Source organism: Dromaius novaehollandiae, chromosome 14, assembly GCF_036370855.1.
Source record: "Dromaius novaehollandiae isolate bDroNov1 chromosome 14, bDroNov1.hap1, whole genome shotgun sequence".
NCBI classification, from domain to species: Eukaryota; Metazoa; Chordata; class Aves; order Casuariiformes; family Dromaiidae; genus Dromaius; species Dromaius novaehollandiae.
The window spans coordinates 2,451,838-2,477,591 of NC_088111.1; the positions used below are offsets into that span (position 1 = coordinate 2,451,838).

The 25,754-nt window shown below is 54.4% G+C and overlaps 1 protein-coding gene across 1 annotated transcript; it reads left to right on the forward strand.

Annotated features, from left to right (window-relative positions):
- Positions 1 to 8,044: 8,044 nt before the first annotated feature.
- SOX8 (SRY-box transcription factor 8) lies at positions 8,045 to 13,383 on the forward strand. The gene is made up of 3 exons (XM_026095271.2): positions 8,045 to 8,808; positions 10,013 to 10,251; positions 11,093 to 13,383. Exons 1-3 carry the CDS (start codon positions 8,363 to 8,365, stop codon positions 11,833 to 11,835), a joined length of 1,428 nt encoding a protein of 475 aa, XP_025951056.1. The 5' UTR covers positions 8,045 to 8,362; the 3' UTR covers positions 11,836 to 13,383.
- The last annotated feature ends 12,371 nt before the right edge of the window (positions 13,384 to 25,754 follow it).

Consider the following 25,754-nt stretch of genomic DNA (forward strand, 5'->3'; position numbering starts at 1 on the left):
GCCGTGCCGGGCAGCGCCGCGCCGCGCCGCGAGGGGGGGCGCCGGGGGCCGCGGCCGCCCAGGCCCCGGAGCCGCCTCAGCGCCCGCCCGGGCCGGGGCCGCGGCTGGAGCCTCCCGCCATTGCCAGGCGCGGCGCGGCGGGCGGCGCCTCCGCCGGCGGCGGCCTCGCCCTCGTCAGCCGCCCCCGGGGCGCCGGTGTGAGGGGGCGAAAGGGCCGAAGCCGAGTGCCGGTGCCTCGGTGACAGGACAGGGCGGGTTTGTGGTGTATCTGCGAAAAAAAATTGAATGGTTTTGTGCCAAAGCCAAATACCGGTATATGTGTGGGAAAAAAATGAATAGTTTTGTGCCAAAGCCAAATACCGGTGTATGTGTGGGAAAAAAATGAATAGTTTTGTGCCAAAGACACGTACAGGTGTATCTGTGACAGAAACGGGCGGTTTGGTGCCAAAGCCGACTGTAGGTGGTTGTGTGAAAAAAATGAACTTTTCTGTACAGAATGATCTCTGAAAAGCGGTGTACAAGCGCGAAGCCTCGACCCCAAACGGGGAGGATTTACCCCCTTTCTGCACGCTGGGGGGACGCGCGCCGTGAAGGCCCTCGGCGGGCCGCTCTCCGCGACGTCGCCGGCGCGGTCCGTGTTGGTGCCCGCGTGGCACCACCAAACCGTGCGGGAGGAGCCGCGACGGGCGACGGCGAGCTGCCCGCTGCGTCGTCAGCTCCCTGCACAGCGGTGGGTTTGGGTCTGTCCCTTAAAAATAATTTTAAGTTGCGTTCTTGCAGCTTTTGAAGTTTGTTTTTTAATGACGCTCCCCCGATTTCTGCTTTTTGTGCAATTGCAAAGCACTTCACTCCATGCTGAGCTCCTATATATCAGCGTTTTTAGCAAAAACGCTTTAATGGAACAACCCGAGGCTCAGCAGTCGTAATTGATGGGTTCGGAGCTGCGTTCTTTATCCTATTTAAGTAAATACTGTGGTGCTAAATTGTTCGGTGGTCTCTGAGAAAGTATCTGTTATCAGGTGTAACATTATTCAATCTTTTCAGACTGTAAACCAGTTCCCTATAAATGCCTCTTTTGTTTTTCTGGTTTCCCATCGCTGCTGCTCGCATTGTTCTCGTTCGAAAAAAAGTACATAATGGTGCATTGTATAGGGAAAGAAAAATAACTTATTTGTTAAAGGCCCCTGGTATATTAGATTTTCTCTTTCGCTCTCCCTTTGGATTAGCCACAAGGTTTGCCTAGATAAATTTAAATCAATGTAAACTAATGATTTCCTTTGTGAGGTCTTTATGAAACTTTTACAGCAAATTCCACATTAAATGTAAATGTCTGTAAAACAAACTGGATAACTGAGGAAATTACTGAGGAAAAGTGGAGGATTTAGTTAAAAGATTCCGCAAAAAAGGAATAATTGGGCTTGGGAAGGGAATGTTGAACTCAATCAGTTTTCATTGCAAAAGATCCCTCTGAAATCTCCGGCTGCGCAGTTGGGACAGTAGCATGAACGAGCACCAACCTAAACCGAGCCGAGCTCAGGGGACAGCTTGTGTCAATAGCACCTTTCAACAATACGAGCTGCAAAGTTTTAAGTATATTAAATTGTATAAAAATGTTGTTACTCTAAAGGACTGATCCAACTCTCATAAAAGGCAATAAAAACCTTTCCTTTAGCTTTACTGGGAGATGGATCGAGCTATAAAGAAAAACATTTAATAAAATGATAGATTAGAACATTCAGTTACCTTTCTGTATGCTTGTGCATGGTTTTGCGCGAATGTCATCTGTCTTTGGTTTTCTGCTCATTTATTTACTGTCAGCTTTTAAATACCACGTTCTCATTTTCGCTCACATTCCTTCTTTTCTAATTAAGGAATCATAAAAGAAAACTATGCAAAAACCAAGTGAGTAACAAAACGAGATATTTAAGTGAGGCTCTGCATCTGAAATCTCCAAGGAAAAGTGATTCATAAATGTCAGGCTTGCAGGGCCAGCGCTAAGACATCATTGATGCCGATCTTCATTCAGCAAAACACAAGTCGCCACGTCCCCCCGCCCCCCTGCCCGACCCTATTTTGCTGTGTTCCAAACAGCTGCAAAAGTGACAGCGAAACAAGCATTCACTGTCACAGCACCCAGCAGCTGTCCCCACTAGCACCTCAACCCTGCTGTCCCTGGCACCCTAAATTACTCTGTGTTCATTCAGGTCTAGTCTTTTGCCCCTCTTGCTGCCAGGAATTAGGTTTAAAAAAAAAAAAACAGAGACAGCGAATGTGTGCAGAAATGACTATTTTGTAAAGCAGCACTAACATTTGGAGGCTTCTCTAAAGAAAACATACATTCAATTATATATAATACAGTTATACACGATCCCACTGAACACTCAGCTGTGTTTGCTAAATGGGAGATGGAGTCTCATGAAGAATATGGGAAAGTCGTTCTACTATTTAAGAGTTTTCCCGACGTAATAATTTTTCCCACTAAAATCTCTGATTCTTCCCTATGCAATTCTGATCTTTAACTCCAGGGTTGGCAGGATTAAGACTGAAAAGGATTTTTGCAGGAAGTATTATTTTTTTTCTCCTCCATCTAAAATGTAGGGGTGCCGGTTCGGAACAGGGGTTCCTACGCAGTAGCACAGGACACACCATTCATAATCACGGTAATCATAATTAGTAGAGCTGTGGTTCTCTGTTATTCTGGAAAGATGTGGTCAGGCCTGTGTCATGCAGGAGGTCGGAGCAGATATTTGCCAGTGGCTCATCTGGCCTTAAAAGTGTGATGCCTGCATGTGCGTCGTAGATCTCGCAAAAGCAAGTTCTCCTGTGTCACTGGTAACGTCTTAGAATATTTGAACAGAAATAACACATTTAAATATCTTTTCCTTTCCACTGTTTCTGGTCTTTGCCCGTACATGTTTTCCAGCACTGAAAGAGGAGGCTGTCCCTGCCAGTTTTGTAATCCCTTTCGCCTCTGCTTCTTCGGGAGCTGCCAGCACCACAGTGCACAGCTTCAGGCTGTGACAGCTGCAAAATAACTACGGTTTGTTCTGCATTTTTGACTTTTTTCAGCTGGGATATGAAACAATCAATAATCATAAAAGCATTTGTTAGTAAGGGCTTATTTTATTACATTTTTGCAGAAATTCCTTTCCAGGCCAAATGTAACGCAAAGATTTTCATGAACCTCTCACTGCCATTGACTCACACGGAAATCAAGACTTTCTGAAAATAAATGACCTTTTTCACTAATACCTCCTGCAGGGATCAAACCTGGGAGAGGGCTTAAGAATCCCGTGCAATCCTCTCCGCGTGCCTTTCGAGCAGGAGGGAGGTCAGCGGAGTCCTGCCCAGCGCAGGTGTGCGGCGTTTCTTGTACCCACGCCAGGTGAATGTTCAGGGGCTGGAAAAGAGCTGCTGGGCACGTGGTCCTGCATCATGGTTGTCCTGCAGCTGCCAAGCTATTCCTGTCCAGGAACAAGAGGGAGCATACAGCAATTTTGCACTCCTGCTGTGCAGGTGACAGCGAAGATGTTGAGAGCACAGCTCAGCACGGTGGTGGGAGCTGTGGAAAAGCCTGGGGCTAAATATCCGATGCATTATTAAAATTTGCAAATAGGTTCTGTCACCTTTACTTCTCTAAGTGGATCTAACTCCTGAGATGGCTCTGTGGATTTCAGAATTGGCCGGAGCAGCGAGGTTCATCTCGTGCGAATGGATGACACATTTTGGACCTAAACGGATGATCTGCAAGCAGCTGAGCTCCATAAATTTAGTCGTAAAATTGCATGAGCAGACACTGGTCTTGTGCTGGAGCCTTCGCAAGCACGCAGCGTGGGATCAGACCCAGTGTTACAGTCGCTCTGGGGATCAAAGCTGTCGGCTCTTCTGCTTCTATTTTAATTGAAATTAATTGAAAATTACCACGGTTCTTTTTTTCCTGTTAGAAATCGGTAGCTTTCCCGAAAAGGGTTGTACATTGTTTCACAGAAATCTCTGCGCTGCCACTGAACTGCCGTATCCTCTGGGCAAAGCATTAATCCTGCAGATGTCAGAGGCTTATTTTAACACGACGCATAGGTTATGCTTATCTGATCAGGGCTTGTTTTTTTTCCTCCCTGTAAGGCTTTTTCTATTTGCTCTCTGAAATTCCCATGTAAAATCAGCTCACAGTTCAAAGGCAGCCAATTTTTGAAAAATGATAACTTTACCACTTGATCAGATTAAGCCTTTGGCGATACAGCCCACCTTTGGGTCGTGCGTCCGCCCAGCTGGGGAGGGAGCACAAGACGTGCACGCTGCGGGAAACCGGCATCGTGTACCCGGTCGTGTGCGGTGTCCCGCGTGCTGTCACGCTCTAAAGGTGACTTCCCCGTCCTGCACCGGAGAGGAAACGTCCCCTCCCCAGTGTGAGCCGGGCTCCGTCTTCCCTGAGGCCAACGCACACACGTGCGCGTTCCTGCAGAACGGGAGCAGGAATGAGGGAACGAGGACGGGAGATCCGGCTGCCTCCGTCTCGTGGTAATTCTGAGGGCGAAGGGGAATCTCCGCGCTTCCTTCCCAAATCTCTGTCTTTTTTCTGGAAACGCCGACGGCCGACTCTGCCCTGCAGCAAGCCAGGGAGCGGTACCTTCCCGTCTGCATCTCCCGGGGTCTGTGCTCGGCTACGGCCTGTCTGAGAGGGAAGTTCTCGGCAGGATTCGCAGCACCAGCCTCCCTTCGGACCTCAGAGATCTCCCTGGGAGAAACGATGCTCCCTGTGCTGCAGCTGAGGGAGGAATAAGAAAAAGAGCCCGGTTACCTTGAAGAATTGGGGCAGGGCAGACCTGTACCAGAACGCGGCCCTCCCACATGCTGCGGGACTGATGAAACACTGGTTGGGAGAATGACTTATATCCTCCTCTGTCCTCAGGGGTTCAAGATGTAAATTATGACCTCAGTGACAAGAAGCAGGGAAATCCGAGACGTGGGTCATCCTGTCACTTCCTCACAGTGCACTCTGCTTTGGGGGATTTCTGCTTTCTTTTGCTGTCTTTCTTGTCTGGCCTCAAGCCATGAGTGGTGAGAGAGAAACCCCTTCCTTCTGCTAAGGTCTGGTGGGTATGAACCAGGACGCAGCGTGAGCCAGAGCCCACAGGCAAACAACGTTACTGAGAAAAATAAGCTCCCACTTTGTTCTGCTGCTGAACTGAAACCGTAACTTAGCTGAACTTGATCCTTCAGCCCCTCTTGAGTCCTTCTTCCCCTTCTGATGCCTGTCTTCTCCCCAGTCAGCTGATCGTTTCATCCCATCTCACTTTGTAGCTCTTCTGCTTTACTATGCTCATATCACTTCTTCAGGACAGACAAGCATTAGGGCAAGCCCGGAGGACACGTCATTTGGGATCACTGCAAGACCTGTCCTGCAGCCCCATGATTTGCCCCCGCCTGTGCAAACCTGAGGAAGGACATTGCTGACCTTCTGACACACAAAACCTGAACCTCAGACCCCCTAAGACAAATGGCACCACCTGACCCCCTCGCTGTCCCGGTGTGGTCTCATGCCACCTCACAGAAGAGTGAAATTCTCATGAAACTGGAGCCACTGAAGTTCCCCCGTGTTCCCATCCGTGGTGTCCTATGCCCCCTCCTCTCCCTGCGTCACCCCAGCTTCTTGCAGCCACCCACATTTGGGGCCAGCCTGCGGGCAGGGCACTGCTGCTGCCTCCGTCAGCTCGGCTGAGAACTGGAGCTCACGAGACATGAAATGGTTTGTGCAAGATCACGTAGGCAGATGCAAAGTGGGAAATGTAAACTGCTCAGTTAGGCTCCAGGCGCCAACTTTTCCACATCCCCAACCCTGGAGTAAGAGGGAGCAGCTCCAGCATGGTCCTTCTTCTACTCGCATTTGAGGAGGAGGAATTCATGTGTGTGGGCTGGGAAATAGTCTGTAATGGCGAGAGATTGAAGCAATTCCCTGCCCAGGCAGAGCTGCGGAGCTGTGCAAGGCGCCCAGCACGCGAGTGCGAAGAAGAACGGTGTCTCTCATCCCTGCTTTCTCTGGGGACGTCTGCTGCAGGAATTTGCCCCGTAGCCGAAGGCAGGGGTTAGAGTATGGGGCGTCTTGTTTCCATTGCTACCTCCATGGGCTTGCCCCAAGCTTGGAGAGTCCCCTAGATCCTGTCCCAGCCTCAGCCAGGCAATGAAGCTTGAATCTTCTGAAGATGCTCCACAGGAGAGACCATCTTTGAAAAGATGGACTGAAATCAGCTCATTACTGCTTTGATTCAGCCATCTCTGTGGTGGATGTAATACAATTTACTTCGCTCACAGAAATTCAGTAAGGTTAACTTGTCAGAAAGCTAAGCGATCTTAAAGAGAGAGGCATCATAGAAATATCCGTTATTTATTTGTCAACTGAGAAAAAAAAAAGTTCTGCCAAGTGTCTAACAGCACTGCGAAACCGCTGGTCCAAAGCCCACGGAGTCAACAGAAACCTCTCCTCAACCTCGTGCAGCTTTGGATTGGGCCCTGGAAGAGACGTTCATTTATTCCCAGTTTGCCAGTCCGACGTATGTACTATGTCTGGAGCCTTAAAGGCAATATTTGTTTAAAATTATACTTTGTAAAGTAATAATAAAAAAAGGCTCTGCCCAAGTGTAACTTACTTGGTGACTCTGGAAGCGGAAAGCTGAAATCTAGAGTAATTACCCAAATAAGGAAATGAGAATTTTTTTCAATAAAACAAAATCATGCTTTGCACTTTATCGGAGGACATTCATTTTCGCACAGTACGGACACACACTTTCAGGCACACACAAATGTAATCGGTGTTACCCTTAAACTCAAAGCGCACATTTTATTTCAAGATGATTTTATGTTGCAGTAAATAAAATGCTCCCCAAAACCCCGTGTTGCTGCTATTTTTTAAACACCGGAATGCTTGAAGCATTTGCGCGATTTCCCTTCTTTTCCTGTAAATCTTGCATTTGACCCCGTGCTTCCAGGGGGTACCGGGGCTGGGGGGGGGAGCAGCAGATAAAACCGGAATTTTTAGAGCTGCTTTTTTTTTTCCAGGCACAATTAGAAGGTTGGATTCCGCGGATAATTAGAAGCAAATGCTGCAGATCAGTGCGGGGAAGCCGGGCTCGCTGCGGCGGGGGAAACCCTCCGCGGGAAGCCGGGACACGCAGAGTTCCCCCGAGCAGGGCGATTGCTCGCGGCGCGGCACCGCGGGGCCACCCGGTCCCGGGGCCACCCGAGCGCGGCCACCCGAGCGCGGCTCACCCGCCCGGCGGCCCCGGGGAAGCGGAGCGGCTCGCGTCGGTGCTTTGCAGCAATTCGCCGCTTTCCTCCGTTATTCGCCGTTTGGAGAAAGCGGGGAAAAATAACGCGCTGCGGCGTTGCGGGGCCGCGCACGGCGGAGCGGCGGGGCCGGGGCAGCGCACGGGGCTCCGCGCCGGCTGCCGGGCGCCGCTCGGGGCCACGGGGCGGCTCGGGGAAGCAGCGGGGCTCGGCTCCGGGAGCGGCGGGGCTCGGCTCCGGGAACGGCGACGGTCGCCCCCGTTGCGGGAGCCCCCGGGCACCTCCGCCCCCCGCCGCCTCGCCGCAGCTCGGTGCCTCTGCCCCGCACCGAGCCCGGCTTCCCCCCGCGGAGCCCGGCGAAACGCCCGCCCGAGCATCCCCGCCGGCCCCGGGAACCTGCTCGCCGGGGCGGTCGCGGGCAGCGGCGCTTGCAGCGCGGCTTGGCCCCGGCCCGCACCACCGGGGAGCGGGTAAAACGCATCCCGCTACCGGGGGGTCCCTGCCCGCCCCCGCGGCGCGGCGAAGCCCCCCGCCCCTCTGCAGCACGCCGAGAGCGGCCCCCGGCCCGCCCGCCCGGCCCGGCCCGGCCCGGCCCTGCCGGCAGCGGCCCCGTCCCGCGGCGGGTCCCGGGGGCGCGGCGGCGGAGGGGGCGGGGCTCCCGCGAGGCCACGCCCCGTATGGAAATGAGCTCCGCCCGCCCCGCCAATGGGCAGCGGCGCCGGGGGCGGGGCCGCTCGCCCTCGCCTTAAAGTCACTTGTTGCCGGGGGCCGCGGTTCGCACGGGGCTGGAGCGCGGCGGCGGGCGCGGGGCGCGGAGCGGCGCGGAGCCCGGGCGGCAGCAGCAGCAGCGCGCCGGGACAGCGAGCAGCGAGGTTTCCTGGCTGGTTTCCACGCGCCTGGGAGGTTTTTTTTTTTCATTTTTGAGTTTTGTCTTTTTTCGCCTCGTTTTTGGGCGCCCGCCGAGGGGGGTGCGCGGCCCCGCGTGCAGCTCCGCTCCGCTCCGCCGCCTCCCCGCGCCTCTGCTGCCCGCGTCCCCGTCTCGCCCCTTCCCCTCCCCGCCTCGCCCCCCCCTCCGCCCCCAATGCTCAACATGACCGAGGAGCACGACAAAGCGCTGGAGCCGCCGTGCAGCCCCGCGGGCACCACCAGCTCCATGTCGCACGTGGACTCGGACTCGGACTCGCCGCTGTCCCCCGCCGGCTCCGAGGGCCTGGGCTGCGCCCCCGCGGCGCCCGCGCAGCGCCCGCCCGGCCCCGCGCCGCTGGGCGCCAAGGTGGACGCGGCCGAGGTGGACGAGCGCTTCCCCGCCTGCATCCGCGACGCCGTCTCGCAGGTGCTGAAGGGCTACGACTGGAGCCTGGTGCCCATGCCCGTGCGCGGCAACGGCTCGCTCAAGGCCAAGCCGCACGTCAAGCGGCCCATGAACGCCTTCATGGTGTGGGCGCAGGCCGCCCGCAGGAAGCTGGCCGACCAGTACCCGCATCTGCACAACGCCGAGCTCAGCAAGACCCTGGGCAAGCTGTGGCGGTGAGTCCCGCGCATCGCTCCGCGCCCTGCATCCCTGCGCCGCGTTGCTCTGCATCCCCCCCGCGCGCCGGCGGCCGCTCCCGCCGGGACCCCGCGGCGAGCAGCGCGGCTTTGCCCCGGGGCGCGTCTGGAGCCTCCCTGCCACCGACCGCTTTTTCTTTTGCATTATTTTTGCATCCGTCTCTTCCTTCCCTGGCCGCGGGGGATTCTTGAACCGTGTCAAACCGAAGTGCAGAAATCCCCCGGAGTGCGGTCGGCACCCTGCGAGAGGACGGGCCGGTCCCCGCCGCAGAAAAGCCCCGTGCAGGCGCCCGCGGGGCGGCCGAGCCCGGTGCCGGGGCACGCACGCCGCTTCCCCGCTCCATCCTCGGGCACGGGCAGCCTTGGACCCCTTCCTCCCGTGGCCTGGGTTTCCCTTATCCCTGCTGCTGGGAAACTGCTTTTTTATTGCTTCTTTTACGTTTTTTTCCCCCAAAAGTATTTTCCTGGATTGCTCGCTTGCTGCTTAACAAGCTTTGCAACCAAACAAGCCTATTTTTAGCAGTTATTTTAATCTGCTCTGTAATTTCCCTGCTTATCTGCGCACTCACGCACTCCGTGCTACCCACCGATGCGAACCCTTTGGCCGGGCAGCCCCGGAGCGCGCTCCGCTTCCCGGCCCGGCGACGAGCTGCGCTTCCCCGCGTGCGCCCGAACTCGCGGCTCCGGCTGCGGTGTTCCCACCGTGGTGCGAGTCTGCAGAGAGCCCCGGGTGGGAGAGAGTCTTAAAAGAAATAATCCCGTCACTGGCGCTTTGGTGGTTTCTTTGTAAGCACCACACAAAGCTGGAAACGGGCAACGCTGTTTGTCACGGCGAGGGGGTGGCATTGCGGGGACAAACATGGAAATAATGTTTAGCCAAGGGGTAAAAAGTGGCATTTAAAATGGAGCGGGGGGATTTTGTTTTGCTTTGTTGTCAGTGTCCATAGTGGAAGCTTTTTTATGCTGCTTTAACTAATATTTTAACACTTTTTTGTGACATGGTTTAGCTGCTTTTTTTGTCACAGCAAATTTGTTTTGCAATTTGCTTTCTGTTTGCCCAAGTTGGTGCATGGGAAGTGGGGATATAAGTCTGGAAACAGACTGAGAGCTTCTAAGGAAAAGACATTAACTTTGGATTTTTTTCCTCCTCCTTTTTTTGAAAAAAAAAAAAATTGCAAACCAGTTTGTTAAGCGAAAACGAGAAACGTCCCTTTGTGGAAGAAGCGGAGCGGCTCAGGGTCCAGCACAAAAAGGATCACCCGGATTATAAATACCAGCCGCGGCGGCGGAAAAGCGTGAAAGCCGGGCAGAGCGACTCCGACTCGGGCGCCGAGCTCGGCCACCACGCGGGCTCCCAGCTCTACAAGGCGGACGGCGGCCTGGGGGCCATGGCGGACTCCCACCACCACGGCGAGCACGCAGGTAACGGGGCCGCGGGCGGAAACGCTGCCGGCTGCTCGGGGTGTTGGCTGGTGGAACGAGCCCGCGGCGCGCACGGGCTTGCTGCCCCCCGGACGCATGTGCACGAAAATCTGTGGGGTTGGGACCTCCCAAAACTGGGGGCTGTGGCCCTGAGCTGTGAGTTTTTGCACCAGGTTGTGAATGTGGCCGCAGTTCTAGTAAGTGCTCATAGTCGGCGGTGCAATAGGAAATCCCCAAAGCACGGAGGGATCCTGGCTCCGCAGCCGCCTGGGAGCGGGGAGAAGGGATCGGGAGAGGATAAGGGTTAATAACGCCGTGGCGGCGTGCGGGGTGCCGGCCCAGCGGGGAGAGCGCAGCTTTCCCCCCAAGCCTCCCGCTTCCCCGGCGGAGCTCTGAATTGGCAAACCGCGGGTGTTGACGGATTCCAAGAGGATTGCTAACGTCCGGGACTGCAGACATGCCTGCGCTCTTACCGAGCCTGTCTGCGGCATCCCGGCCCCTTCCCGCACCGCCCCGCCAGCAGGGGCTTTGCTGCCTCTCCGAAATCGGCGCTCGCTTCGCCCCGGGCCCCTCCGAATCCCGGTTTCCCGCGACGGACGCCCTGGCGAGCGACCGCGGCCCCCGGCTCCTCCCCGGTGGGAACCGTCCCTCTCGCCGGCGGCTTACCCCGAGCGAGGACTCGGCGCCCGGGGCGGTCGCTCTGGGGACATCGGCCGTCGGTTAAACCCCCCTTCCCCTCTGGCAATAACGGGGGAGAAACGTGCGCGGGCCATCCGGCCTCGGGGAGAGGGCCGGCTGGCGCGGACGCTCTCGTGAAAGCCTCGCTCTCCTTCGCCCCCAGGCCAGACCCACGGGCCGCCCACGCCGCCCACCACCCCCAAGACCGACCTGCACCACGGCAGCAAGCAGGAGCTGAAGCACGAGGGCCGCCGCCTCGTGGAGAGCGGCCGCCAGAACATCGACTTCAGCAACGTGGACATCTCGGAGCTCAGCAGCGAGGTCATCAACAACATGGAGACCTTCGACGTGCACGAGTTCGACCAGTACCTGCCGCTCAACGGCCACGCCGCCATGCCGGCCGACCACGGGGCCGCGGCGGCCGGCGGCTCCTACGGCGGCTCCTACTCGCACTCGGCGCCGGGTGGCGGTGGCGGCGGGGCCGCCCCGGGCTGGACTCACAAGAGCTCGGCCTCGGCCTCGCCGTCGCCCGCCGACTCGGGCCAGCAGCGGCCGCACATCAAGACGGAGCAGCTCAGCCCCAGCCACTACAGCGACCAGTCGCACGGCTCGCCCGCGCACTCCGACTACGGCTCCTACAGCGCCCAGGCCTGCGCCACCACCGCCAGCCCCGCCACGGCCGCCGCCTCCTTCTCCAGCTCCCAGTGCGACTACACGGACCTCCAGAGCTCCAACTACTACAACCCCTACCCCGGCTACGCCTCCAGCATCTACCAGTACCCCTACTTCCACTCGTCGCGGCGCCCCTACGCGACGCCCATCCTCAACGGCTTGTCCATCCCGCCGGCCCACAGCCCCACCGCCAACTGGGACCAGCCGGTCTACACGACCCTGACGAGGCCTTAAAGGACGCGTTGGGCTCCCCGAGGTCTTCCCCGAAATATGCACTAATGAAGGAATGAAGGAGGAGGTGGAGGGCCGCGTTCGTTTCCGAAGTGCCTCCTGAGCCACTGGGACCTCTGCTCGCTGCGACTGGACGTCCCCTCGCTTGGAGAGTCTCCAAAAGGACAGAGCTCTATTTTTCTTTAATTAATAAAATTTAAAAAAATTTAAAAAGCAAGGACCGGTAATTCCTTTTGAATAAATGAAGGACAAAACCATTCAACTCCTCTGTGAGGACTGAACTGAACTTATTCGTCTTGAAAGTTGACAAGTGCAAAAATGGAGGGGGGGAAGAAAAAAGCCGTACAAGACTTTAAGGGTCTGTTGCAATGTGAGAGACGGACCAACCTTGAGGGCAAGAACTCACTAGGACCAACTCGGAGGAGAAAGGAAAATCCAGCTATTCCGTGTAACAATCTTGTGGGAACAAACGAGTCTGTTGGGACCAACCAATTAAATGTCTGAAGTGTTTGTTTTTTTTAGTCAAGAGTTCTTCTAAGCAAGGTTTGGCTGTAATTAACATTTTTGTTTTTGGAAGCTTAAAGTGTTTTTTTAAATCTGTTAAATATGTATTTATGTTCGGTATTATTTTGTCTCTTAATTAATGAAGTAATTTTGTGCAAAAAGTAGAATTTTAAAAGATTTTAAAGGTGGGGTGGGGCGGGAGCATAAAAATAGTGGAGATGATACAATAAAACGGTGTTATGAGTCTATAGATTTTCTTTGGTTTGGGGTTTTTTTGTTTTGAAGCGCTGCAGCAGTTGTGTTAGAGAGGGCCTGGAGGAATCGGCATCACGCGGAGCCGGGCAAGGAAATAAAACGGGCATGCAAAATAACGGGGGCACGCAGGGCGAAGGGCTTGCTGCAAAAGCTACTAATTAAATTCGGAGGCTAAAATGATTGCAAAAAGGAGCAGGCAGTGAGGTATTTTTCGGGCTACCTGCTTTTAGAGGTTAAAATTGGGTTTAAGGCATTGCAGAATCCTTGTACACTTCCAGAACCAGGACTACTTTAGAGAAAGATGTAATTTAATGAGAAACTATCAACTTCTGCTTTAATTTTGGCTTCTAGGGACCAGATATCATCCATCAAGCTGTGAAACTAAAATCTTCTCCACTAAAAAAAATGTTTAGGTACTTAGTTTTAGACTAATATTTCATTGATATATTTCTACTTCTTCCATTGTATGCTGAGCATATAATAACCATCTATTTTATGGTAACTTGTGCCTTTAAAAACTTTGTAAATCTAAAAACACATTTCAGAGGTTATCATCTTTTTACCTTTTCTATGTTTCCTACTTTTTCTAAAAATATTTTTTGCATATTTCCTTTTGGGGACGTGGGGGTGGGGGAAGATACAGAAAACTCATTTTTTATGCAATCTATTTTTCTGTATAAAGTTTGAGAGACTTTGGCTGTTACTTATCTGTTCTCTTCACTAGCTTCTGACTAAGCAATGCTAACTTTTGTACAGATCAATTTGATAAAATTAAAAATTGCTTTTTATCAACTATGTGTTATGTTTTCTTTCTATTTGAGCTTATTTCTGTGCTGAAAAGAAACTGAGAACGCCGAAAGAGACAGACTAGTCAGAATTAAATACATTGACCAAGGGTTTCTATGTTCTCCTAATTTTTTCCCTCCAGCTCCCTAACCCCTGTACTTAAACCATCTTACTACAAGGGTTTTTTTTGCTTTTTTTTAACTTCCTCAAGGAGTATATTTCCATGCAAATAATCCCAAGGATTTCATTGAGATTGCTCACATGAGTAAGGGTTTGCAAGGTCAAACAGCATGGTTTTAAACCCGGTTCATTTTGTTCTGAACAGCACGTAGGAATTTTACAGTAAAGATCCTGTTTTCTGGTTGGCGAGCTCTTGTAAATACCTCTTAATTATGATAGCAACCAAATTATATGTTGCATGTCGTGGTTTTTTTAAATACAGTCATTAAAATAGCTACATTTGTGACTTTTTTTGGTTATCTAAACTAAGTTTCAGTTTGGTTTCACCAGTTCAGACAAACTGGTGCAAGACTGTCAGGCTGGGGCCTAATTGGGAGGAAAAGCTCCGGTTTGGGGAGCTCGCGAGAGCCGCGCTCGGCTCGGCTGCGGCACAGCACTGGGGAAAAGGGCTTAGCACGGGGAAAATAAATGTGATGACAATTAATGAAGCTTGAGAACATTAACAGAGTCTGAACAACGGAGTCCCAAAGCAAACTTGCTGCTCGCGGTATGTGCCAAGACCTATCTTGCCAGAGTGTCTGTAACTGGACACCATTTTCTCTGTGCTCATTTACAAAACTGCTGGCAAAATGACTTTATTGCACTGAAAGCCAAAGCTGCAGAAGAGCTCTGAGAGGCGACTTTCTTTTCGTTCTCCTCCCTCCCGTTGCACTGTGGGTTTCGAGCCGTATCCCAGCTCGTGTGAGAAAGCGAGACGCGCTCTGGCTTCGCCTCTGCCGCACGCTGATGCGGGACGTCCTCTCCCGGGCGATGGAGGGGGGAAAAAAAGTGCGGTAGGAAGAGGGGGCTCTAAGTGCTTGTTTTTACTTTCTGCTTAAAGTTTCGCAGCAAAACTTGCAGCGACTTCACCGACATCTGGGTTGATCCTGAGCCCGGGAATCGCGCCGGCTGCACCAGCGCCGGCATCCCCGCCGGGCGATGCTGCAGGTACCGCTGGGTATCGAGCCAGGAACATTGAATTTAACGCAGAAGAGCGCATTCGCCCGGGTCTGCTGCTCTCGTTGCGCTGGTGAACTTGAAGCAGCCTATGCCATGCTTTGCTCACGTCTGCAGAGATACGATGCTCTGTACCTACGCAGCTCGGTAGGTAAAAGCAACAGCGTGAGGCTCGGAGGACGCGTCGTGGTGCCCCGAAGCAGCTCTCGTTCGAGCAGCCACCGCTGAAGAGGGACCTTCAACATGGTTTTTTGTCAGCCCACGGAGTGGGTGATGCTCACTGCAGATTTCTTGAGTAAAGCGCAAAGACGTTAGAAAATGGATGTTCAGGATGGTGATGGGCAGGTGAAACTCATCCCCCTGAATAATCCCGGTGACTCAGACTCCGGAGCGTGCTGGAAATTTCTCAGAGCACCAGAAGTTGTTCCCCACGCCTAGACCTACGCTTAGACATACCCGGTTCCCGTTCCATTTTCTTAGGAGAAAACCACTGACGTGTTGTACAGTTTGCATGCAGAGAAAAGCATTTTGATTTGAAATTAATGCTGTTTGTGGAAATGGTTTTGTTTGCACGTTGTTCTCTGCTTCCAGTCTGTGTTTCGATGCAGTCCACGGAAAGAGAAGTGATTTTCCCCATGTTGTGCGTCCTCCTGGCATGAACGGCAGCAAAAAAAAGGATTGTGAGGATAGTTACAGGAACCCGCGAGCGAGAAAAGTTCCTCGGTTTGAGTTTCGGTGCAGGGAATACTGAATGTTGCTATTTATCTGAGTCGCTCGGATCGTACTGGTTAGCCAGAAAGAGGACATTAGTTTTACAGACCATCTCCACGTTCCTTCTGCATGGGGGAGAAAAGCCCCTTCCCATCCTCTTTATTCTCATTTTTCCTGCAGTGACATCAGCTTTCCTTACACGTTTTCTACAGCCAGGTATTAGGTTTATGGCAGAGAAATTCCTCGGTGAGGTTTCTGTGACAGCGGGCAGGTTTAATGACCTTCCGCGTAGGTTCGGCCCGGTCTCGCGGTCCGCCTGGCCGTGGAGGCGGGGGTTGCAGCGGGGCTCGCTCCGGTCCTGGCCGCGGCGGGATGCGGCTCCGCGCCGGGGGCTCGGGGAGGGCACCGAGGACGGGAGCACTCGTGGAAGATGTTCTCCTTTTTGCAGCACGTGCCTGGGTTTGCAGCCCCTCTGCTGCGCCGGTGGAGGACGGTTCGTTGTAACCCGATGTATTTTACAGCTCTGCGTTGACCTTTTCTCCTCTCCGGCTGCCCTAAGGCACCAGACGGGTAGGGAAGCCCAGCATCTTTCCCGAACAAGAGGATGCTGCTAATATGTCGACTGGAGGGCAGCAAAAGCCATTTTTGGGTGAAGGGGCGGATGCTGCAGGCGGTGATCCCGGGCAGGGCAGAGCTCATCTGCCAGCAAAGCCTCCCACGCTGCGGGGCCGGGAGCCGCAGGTGCCCCTGGCTCGGGGCCAGGGCGTTCCCGAGACCCCAATACTGCCCCATTTTTCATCTTCAGAAACAGGCTGTTGGGTGCCAGTGATTTGGGGCTCTCTTAATTTTTCTTTGCAAAATTCGGAAGCGCTGATCCGCCAGCGCGAGGGCCACGAACGCCCTTGCGCAGCAGGAGGTGGGAGCCGCGAGTCCCGCCGATGCCGGGAGCGATGCACAGGGGTGCCGGGACCCCCCGGGTGCCGCAGGGGCTCCCCAAAATACTTTCAGGGCTTCGTCCTGCTGCTCCCTAATGCACGAAGCGAGGGGAGGCTCACGGGGCCCGTGCGGGGCAAAGCTGCACATCCCGGGCATCGTTTTAAGTCCGCTTTATGCTTGTGACATGCAGGAGCGAAGGATGGCAGTGAGCGGCGGAGGGGATGATGCGACCTCCCAAATGAGTCAGCGGGAGCCGAAAACAGGCCCTGGGCACCCAAACCGCAGCACACATGGAAAAACAGTCCTTATCGCCCATCGCCTCGTCCTGCTGCCGCCCTGCAGCCCCGTCCCGCGCCCGAGCGGCAGGGCTCCAGGGCGATGCCTCCCGCGCGGCGGCCTGGGGACCGGTCCTGGTCCCCCAGCGTGGCTTTCCAGGGGTGATGCCGCTTCGCCCCTCGCTCCGTGCCACCGACAGCGACGGGTGACGCTGCTCTGCCCGGCTGGGCCGGGTCCCCGCGCCGGCAGCTTGGGCTCGACCCGCTGTCGCGAAGCCCGCGTGAAAAACGCCGGTCGGACGCGCTTATTCGGGTTTCCCGCGGGCGCCTTTCGGTTTATCTTAAACCAATTAGGGAGGAAAGCAAAGCCCCTCCCGGCGCGGGGGAGCGGGGGGGTCGCTCCCGGCGGGGCGATGGAGCCGCGGCCGGCACCTCGCGCCCCGGCAGCCGCCGCGCGTGTTTGCGGCTGCGCACGCAGGCAATATTGTGACTGGCGGAGACGTGATATTCAAACATTTACCCAAAATACCTCTGCCTGCCTCCCCCCCCCCTTTTTTTTTTCTTTTTTTGGTCTAAATTCGCTTTGTAGCGGTGGAGGGCTCCCCGCAGCAAAGGGTTAAGCGTTTTGCGAGGTCTTGTTTGAGGTAGAGTGAATTTTAACCACCGCACACGTAACGAATGCGAATGCGAAGCAGCCTGAATCGCTGGTGAGGAGCCAAGCGCACAAGAGAGGAGCTGCTGAATTTTAATGATTCATTATTGCAGGGAAGGCCTTTGTCTTCCTTTATCCGGTGCACAATAAAAGAATTAATTGGACAGAAAATGGCAGGGCAAAGAACTGACAAGTCATTAAGGGGCTCTGAATGGCTGATTAGGTGCACGTTGGGGGTGGAATTTCAACTGCACTGTTTCAGCAAGGGCTCCGGAATAATAATGGCATGGCACAGTTTATATTTTGTATGCAGTACCAGAAAGGCCTTTATGTCGGCATTGTGGTGCTATTTATTATGCTGTCTATTTGGCCATTGTCGGCTTTGTGTTTGCAATGAGAATGCGCAAACAAAGTTGGGAGGTTTTTTTTTTTTTTTTAACTTTGCAAAGGCAAAATAATTGGGAATCGGACTCTGGCGGCACGGCGAGTTTTATTAATTTTTCTTCCCGCGTCCGCAAACGGCAGTAAATATTTAGACTCGAGAGAAGCAGCTTCGCCTATAGAAGGAAAAAGAACTAATCAACCCCTCGGAGCGGCCCGAGGAGCCCGAAGGCTCCGGCGGAGGCGGCCAGCTGGGATCAGCGGTAGCTGGGAAGCTCTCCGAACGCCTCGGACGCCGATCCGCGGAGTCGGCTCCTGCCAAAGTTTTGTTGTTGTTGACGTTAAGCAGTTGCCGGTGTGTTGTAATAAAAACCACACACGCGGAGGGGAGAGGAACAGTTGCCGAGCGCGTTGGGTAGGTGCGACTTTGATGAGGAACGCGCTGTTTTATTTTTAAAGAGGGTCACAAATAAGGAAAGCAGTTGCTGTCGGGTCTGTGCGCGGCCGAGTGAAAGTTTCAGGGAAAAGAAGAAGCTTCAAAGAAGACGGGGCATTTTTTTCCCGCGAGTAATTCATTACAGCATGATGAAAATAGGAAGCTATCGCCTTTACCTGGAGGTTTTGCAAGGTAAAGACCACATTTTTAGTTTTGCTCAAAAGCCCAGAGGCTAGGCTGGTTTTCCGCACCGTTTTTCCCGTCCGCGGGATCCAGCCTCGCCGCCGGGCTGCTTTGCTAACCAAATGCGCACGTTCCTCCCGGCGGCGACAGTCCCATCGCGCTTCGCTCCCGCGTGGCACTTATCATCCCAGGGCGGATGCGCTGATCCCGGCGGCCTCGGCAAATCCTCAGATTCCCAAGAAATAGAGGCAGGAAAGCTGCCCTCGGCTGTGCGGCTCGGAGGGGCCGAGGCAGCCGACGCCGGCGCAGCCCCTCACCTGCCTCCCGGCCCCTCTCGCTCTTTGGCTTTTTTGGGCTAATAACGGGTTAACTTTCCCTCTATGTATTTGAAAACGTGAGAAGGGATTTGGGTGTCAGAGAGATGGATGAGCTGCAATCTGAAACTTTTTAGGTAAGAATAAGTGAAAAGGAAAATGGGGTTATTACAAAAAATGCCGTTCTCAGTAGAATACAGCCCTTCGGTAGTAGGATTTTAAGAGGTAGTTAGTAGCACTCTTCGTTCGGGAAAGTAAAGGCATGCGTGTCAAACAAAAATAAAATCAAATAATAAAAAAAAGAGGTGGGAAGGTAGCTAGTTCCACTGGAAATTGTAATGTTCCTCCTGAGACTTCAGCTTCTTAATACTGTGAAAGGAGAAAAAAAATTCTGCCATTTGCGCTCCTCAGTTCACGCTGCAGCGAAGAGGGAGGCAAATGGGAAAGGTGCTATCAGCCGCGACGCCGCGGGGACGGTGACACCGCGGGTGGCCGGGCCACCGCCGCCACGTGCGGGGTTGGATATCTGCAGGAGCTTCCCTGGGCGCCGGGTCAGGACGTGGGTAAAGCTGGACCCAAACCGCCGAGTTTCAGGTCAGGCTCCAGATCTTCCCCACATTTGGGAGAAATCCGGCCTGCAAGAGAGGAGCTCGGAGCGGCGCCTGGTCAGAGCGGAGGCAGGTGAGGATTTCGGGACCAGATTTCGACCATCCCTCAAGATCCACGTGTTCAAGCCCTGGAAGAGCTGGCAGAAATCCACATCTGCTTCTCGGCTACAGAGAAGTTAAAAACATAGCTAAAACACTTAATATAATTCCCAGATGGAAGCAAGCTTGTTTTTATAAATGAAAATAACTTAACAAAACATCCGAGTGGTAGATGTTTGTGCGCCATTTCTGGAGCATGCAGAGAAGATCCTCTGACCCCCCCCCAGAAAATAAAGATACTAAAAAAAAAGTCCCAAACTACTCAGAAATTCAGGTCTGCTTGGGAGAAGCAGGGAACGTAGAAGCACGTGCGCTGGAGAAGAGTGAAGGTGCACAGGTTTGCGATGCAGAAACAACGACAAACCCCCCCAGATGCGAGAAGCGAAGAGGGCAGCTATAAAACAGCCCTTCCCCGGTCTCGGCCAGCCTCCAGCAAGCGGCACTTGCTGCAAGACACTTGCGCTTTCCGAATGCTCTGCCTGCAAGTTGCATGTTATCCATGAATTTGCCTAACTCTCCCTTAAACACGCTTCTCATCCCTGCCTGCAGCTGGGAGACCTGTAGCTGCAGAGTGGAAAAAGTCTGCTTTTCACCTCATTCTGGCTTCCTACGGGATTGCTTCTTTGGGCACTGCCCTGCTGGGTTGCGAGGCGCACCAGGTGATGGTGAGGGTGGTCAGCCCCCCTTCACCTTCCTCCCACCTCTCCGGACTATACCAGAAGACCTTGCCCTGTGGCATGAAGAGTCTGTTAAAAGTGTCTAACATATTTCAGCTCCAAAGCTGAAATATCCTCTTTTGGTAGAGTTTTGTCCCTGTCCCTGACTCCACGTTGGAGCCCAATATACTCTTGGTGCTAACGACGGTGACATTCATCTCACCCCGGTGTAAGAGGACTTGGCAAGCAGTTTAAAAGTCAAGGTTTCCTGGTTTCCGAGCAGTAAATCTTGCCTTTCGGGCTGTGCCTCCAAGGGATGACTTTCTCCCCAAAGCGGGCGATGCCTCCTCGTCTGGTGTGCGTTCGGGCGACCCAGCTGCCGTGGGAATTGCCAGCGCGTGGGACCGGCGCAGCGGCAGGAGCCCTCCCCTCCCTCCTCTTCCTCGCTGCCTTACCCCCATGGCACAGATCTGGAGCCCGAAATGGCTCAGGCGGCACCTTCGGATTTGCCCTTTGGCCTCCTTGGGGGGGGGATTGGCTCTCGCTGCCACTATGGGCCTGTTCCGAGATCCAGTCCACCCCGCGGAAGCCTTTCACGGGCCCTTGGATCAGACCTGTGCTCTTGGTGTGGTTTTTGCTATGACCAATTATTCATTATTTGCTGGTCCTCGTTTAACCATTAAACAGAAGCTGCGGATTTGGAGCTCCCGGGTCCCTCGCAGTCATGGCCAAGGCTCCCGCGGCCTTCGGGAGGCCCCCGATTTCGCTCTGGCTTCTGCCGTAGCAGCGAGTTCATGAACTGTGAAAAACGGATCCGCGCTGTTATGTCGCAGGTCCAATCCGCTGCCTTTGGAGCCAAAGAGCCACAATATTCAGACACTGAGATGGACTTCAGCCAAAATTTCTGCAGCCCAGCCACAGCCGAGAGCTTAGTACACCTCTGCGTGCAACATCTGCTCTACCTTCCCGGGAACGGGGCTCACTGTGCCTCTAATCGCTTCAAACATCACTGCTAAATATAGGAATTAGGAAGGATTTGAGGCATCTGTTCCCTCGTGAGCTCAGCTTCGGTGCTGGCGGGGTATTTCATAAACACGAGAAGCTGATGCTTTCACCTTGGTTCCAACCCCTGGATAGTCTTGAAGAGCACAGAAATAAAGCCGTTGCTTGTCTCCTTATTCCCGCGGCAGCTTCGCCAGCTCGGAGCACGTCCCGCGCAGCGCGCGGCGGGCGAGCAAGCGCTGGACACCTCCGGGCAGCGGCCAAGCGCGGAGCAGGCGCTGGAGCGTGCTTTAAGATGCAGAGCAATTCTCATTCCTCCGACGCTGATGAGTTTTGCCATGGACTTCACCAGAGCCTGCAGGACCTTTGGAAATGGGCTGTGCCTCTGCTGCAATAAGCCCGTGAAAAGTTACTCTTAGTGTGTGCCTTCCTATACGTGTAGCATGCCACGAGAGGTGTTTGAGATAAGGTCAAGGAGACCCGAGCAAGGGAGTGACTCTTGCCTGGGACCTGGGGCAAAACCTTCACCCCGAACTGCTGCAGCACCAGCTGAGGGTAACCGGCTGCAGCACATTTTCTCGCACTAAAAATGAGCCAGTTCTGACCGAAGTACTGGCTTGCTCTCTGCATTGAACGTTTGACTCTTCTGCATAGGAACTATTCTTCATATACAGGGGTTTCGGAAGTGACCAAGTCCTGCAGTAAAGTCTGCACCATCAGGGCACCTGTCCCTCCCGTTGGAAATGTAATTCAGGGTCATTTCTGTAGGTGTAAAGCTCCATAGCGGCAGTTAATGTATGCATACTTCTGGGTTCCCTCATTACCATTTCAGTTGGCTCGTTTACATAATAACACAGAACAGAAGATCATTTGCATAAAATTAAAAAAAAAATCAAATAACTGAATGTTGCTTTTATTTTGAAAGGCGCAGAGAATGAGCCTGTGAAGTTATTTATATCTCCGAAAGCACCAAGGAGGCTAATCGGCAGGGAACCGTGCTTTCTGCACAAAATGGGACTTGACCACTTCAATTTATTCATGAAATATTAGCTCACTTAGTGGAAGAGTTTTTTAAGCAGCTGGGCTGGAGCGGCCGGGAAATCCCCTCCCAGCTGCAGCGGGATCAGCGCCGTGGAGCCAGACCAAAGTGACTTCACGCAGCGCCCGGCCCACGCCGCACCTGGAGCGACGGGCAACGAGGCACCCGCGCCTCGGCTACGGCTGGCGTCACGCAAATATGCCAGCCTTTACCAGCATTTCCCAACAGCCATTTGCCTCATCTTGGTTTTTTTATCCCCCCGGCACTCTAATACTCGAGCACCGTCGTCTGCAAACTTTTGCTGGAGCAAAGCTCCTCGTGGGCTTCCCCGCTGCCCTGCTGCATCCCGACTTCTGCTGCCGTTCCTGATCTCCCCGGTCAGGCATCCCCGCGTGGGCGGCACTTGGCCGCCCGGCACCCATGCCTGGCTTCGTTGCTGCTCTAACGGCAGAGCAATCCTGCTTTGCAGCGAGCGGAGTCACCGCCGGCAGCATACAGCTCTCGCGCTGGAGGCGGGGGGGAAACGGCGTGCCGAGGGGTGCTGATGGACCCGGGGGTGGGTTACCTGCTGCAGATGGGAAGCAGACTGGGCAGTGTAACGTCTATTAATTTGGTATTCAAAGAGTGTGCAAAACGGCCACGTTTACATGAGATGGGTTGGTTTGGAGGAATCTTCGGCCAAATCCTATTTTCATTTCGAAGGCTCCGAACATGCAGCATCTTTACTGATGCCACAAAAGTTGCTTTAGATTTACACGTGTCATGAGAGCCGAACGTAGCCTGAGGATCGTTGGTCTCCTAGTCCTTTAACACCTGGCGCCTATGAAGCACAGATCTCTCTATTATGGCCACTCATGGTGGAGATATGACCGAATTTAAACTTCTGCAGTAAAGCAGCTTCTCAATCTTTAACAACGGTGGAAAGCTTTCTGTAGGTTATTGGGGTGAGCAAAGGCTGAACTTTCCATGCTCAAGTTGTGCAGATGGCCTCAGGGCTGGAAACACGACCCTGAACTTCCTCCTCCGCACGCTCTTTGGAGAGCAGCTCCGGGCTGTGGGAACGCTGGGGCAGGGAGACAATGGGACAATGTTTGCGCCGTGACTCCTCGGTTCCACAGCACGATGCTCCGAAACAAAGTCCGAACGGGAGCATGTGAGCGGCTGCGCTCCACCCCCCGGTACGCCAAAATGAATGCGCATTGTTGGGCATGGGTGGGGTGGGTTTCAGCACACTGAGTCTGGCAGACTTGGACAACTGCCCAAAATACTCACATGGCCTTAATAGTTTTTTTCCCCGTTTCTCATACTTCTCTGTGCCCTCACTATGGTTGCGATGGCTCTTCTGCACGGACGGGAGCACAGCATCACCCTGGGAAGCACCCACAGAGCTCCAGCCAGGTGGGTCTGGAGCGAAACCCTTGTTCGCAAAGACTCACGACCACTTGTCCCGCCAACCACCCCCTGGGAGAGAGCTGGTTCGGGAAGGAGGGGAGGTCCTGCCCATCCCACCTCAGGTCTTTCACCAGGAGGGTTCTTTGGGAGAGCAGGATTTCTGCTTGCTGAAACACCCCAGAAACCACGTTTGCTCACCAGGAGCCTTATCTCAGAGGTCTTTTGTGCTCATTCCAGAGCCCTGCTGGCAAGTTGACTATAAGGGGCCACACGGCCAGGTGACACCTTGATCACTCGCTCCCCGAAGAAGGGAAGAGATTGCACGTGGGAGAAAACACACAGCCACAGGATGGGCCAGGCCTGGAGTGCAGTTGGTCTCTGGCAACCGGTGGACAACGTCTGTGGTACACCCGCTCCGTGTCTCCCAGGTGTCTGCTCCTCCCATGGGGCAGCAGAAGACTGCGGGGGTCTCCAGGCCCTGGGGCAAAGGTAGGCAACAGCAAACTCGCTCTTCAGTGAAAAGCAAAATATGGGGTGTGAGCAGCACTGCAGCTTCTGTAGGGAGGATGAACCAGGGGCTCAGACCTGGAGGCTTGAGGAAAAAGGACGTGATGCGCTAGAGAGTCCCACAAACATCATTCTTGTAGAGACAGAGGCCCAAGTTGTTTGCAACTTCTCCCTGTGTCATATATCGAATATTCAGAAGGAAAGAGCATTTATCTCACCAAGCACATTGGGGTCCCTGCGGGAGGCTCCCATTAGGGCCGGAGAGGATGTTCCCTGCGCTGGTATGCGCTGGATTGGGATTCCTCAGGTTCCTCCATCCCAGACATAAATTGAGCCGGGGGGAATCTGCAGCAGAATTTCACAGCTCACTGTTTTAATAAATGTCTGGAAAACGCAGAGTGAAATTGAGTCAGGACCTTTCCAATATACTAATATTTTGGAACGCATGGAACATGCATATGGGAATAGTCCTGGCCCTGAAAGCACGGGTGAGACCCAAATCGCTGGAAGAGACGGCTCTCTGATGATGCCTGGAAGCTGGATTCAATCAGGGGCTGTCCCTCGGAGCCTCGGCAGCAGGACAGCCGGCCTGCTGGGGCACGGGCCTTGCTGAGGGGGGTTTGGAGGCTGTTGGCAAGTGATGCTCCACGATGCGGGACGGACGCTCGGCCCGCTAATGACGAGAAAAATAGCTATAAGCACTGTTAATTGCCAAAGCGCAAACTCGCTTCGGCGGTTTGCAACTCTCTCTTCGGCAGAGACCGAGGACGGCGTTAACCAGCTCGTTTTCCATGCGTGGTGCGGCCACAAAACCCCAAATGCCGTGTCTGCAAGGCACCCGGCTCGACCCGCTCAGCGAGGGCCGGGGCAGTGCCCATGCCGAGGCCGCGGTTGGCTGCAAGGAGCCGCAGGCTTGAGCACTGTGGGCTGCTCAGCGAGCTCCACACCGGCGGCACGGCTCCGCACGACCGCGTCCGCCGCGGGATGCCATGCCGAGCGTCGCCCCGCGCGCTGCCGGCTCCGGGAACGCGCCGCTGATTTGCAAGGGAAATCATGTGTACATAATCCTCATTACCCGGGGAGGCTGCCCCGCTCCGGCTCGAGTTCGCTTGTTATTCCGATCACTCGATAAGCCTCATTTGCATCAATTTTGCTCTCTTCCAAACTCCAGCTTTGCTGTTATGTTCGGAGCGGGGTTTTATTACTCTTTTTAATACTATCGGGCCGTGTGATGGTCCCTACTGGGAGTTTAGTGAGGGCGGCCATGCCCATGGCAAGCGGCAGCGCGCGGGTCTGGGGCTCTCTCGGAGGAGGGGGCTGTGATTTCCCCCCCCGTGTTTCTCCCGGCCCCTCGGTCCCAGCTTCGCTGCTGAGGACGCTGCAGCTCGCTGCAGGCACCTCGTCTCTCAGGAGCTTCCCGGGCCCACAACCAGGAGCAGGAGAAAGGGGAGCGGTTGTTTCTGCGGACCTCCCTCGGAGTGATGCCTGGCTGCCTGACCTCGCCGCAAGCCGGGGGGCTTGTTTCCCTGCGAGCATCCGCTTTTCCTTCTCTCGGAGGAGGGATGCGGGAGACAAGACGCAGCAGCAAGGAAGGCTGAGACGACGTGACGTTCCCGCCGGCTGAGCAGCTCGCTGCCTGCTTTCTCGCTCCGGCCAGACCCAGGGATTTTTTCCTCACGTCAGCCATCCCCTCCTAGCTCTGTCCTGGCTTTTGCTCCTCTCCTAGCTTCGATCCGTGCGAGGCTGGCTGGTACCACAACTTCCTTCTTCAGGATCCTTCTCCAGGATCCATCATCCTTCATTCGCTTTTTTAAGATGACCAAAGCTGGAGCGTGTCAGTTCCTACGGAGACAAGGAAGGAAAACACTGGCTGACGCTGCCGGCTCAGGAGCGGGAGCCCTGCTTGGACCGGACGGCGCCTGCGCCCCATCCCCATCCCGGCTGGGAAGCGCCCGGCTGCGGGTTGCAGTGCGGGAGCCGATGCCCGGCTGCTGCGGCCGGGGCTCTGCT

What these genes read in the sequence shown, in the direction of transcription:
- SOX8 (XM_026095271.2), top strand. Translation starts at nt 8,363, where the DNA reads ATGCTCAACATGACCGAGGAGCACGACAAAGCGCTGGAGCCGCCGTGC. An exon ending in ACCCTGGGCAAGCTGTGGCG is followed by an intron (nt 8,809 to 10,012) that starts GTGAGTCCCGCG and finishes ATTGCAAACCAG; the next exon opens with TTTGTTAAGCGAAAACGAGA. An exon ending in CCACCACGGCGAGCACGCAG is followed by an intron (nt 10,252 to 11,092) that starts GTAACGGGGCCG and finishes CTTCGCCCCCAG; the next exon opens with GCCAGACCCACGGGCCGCCC.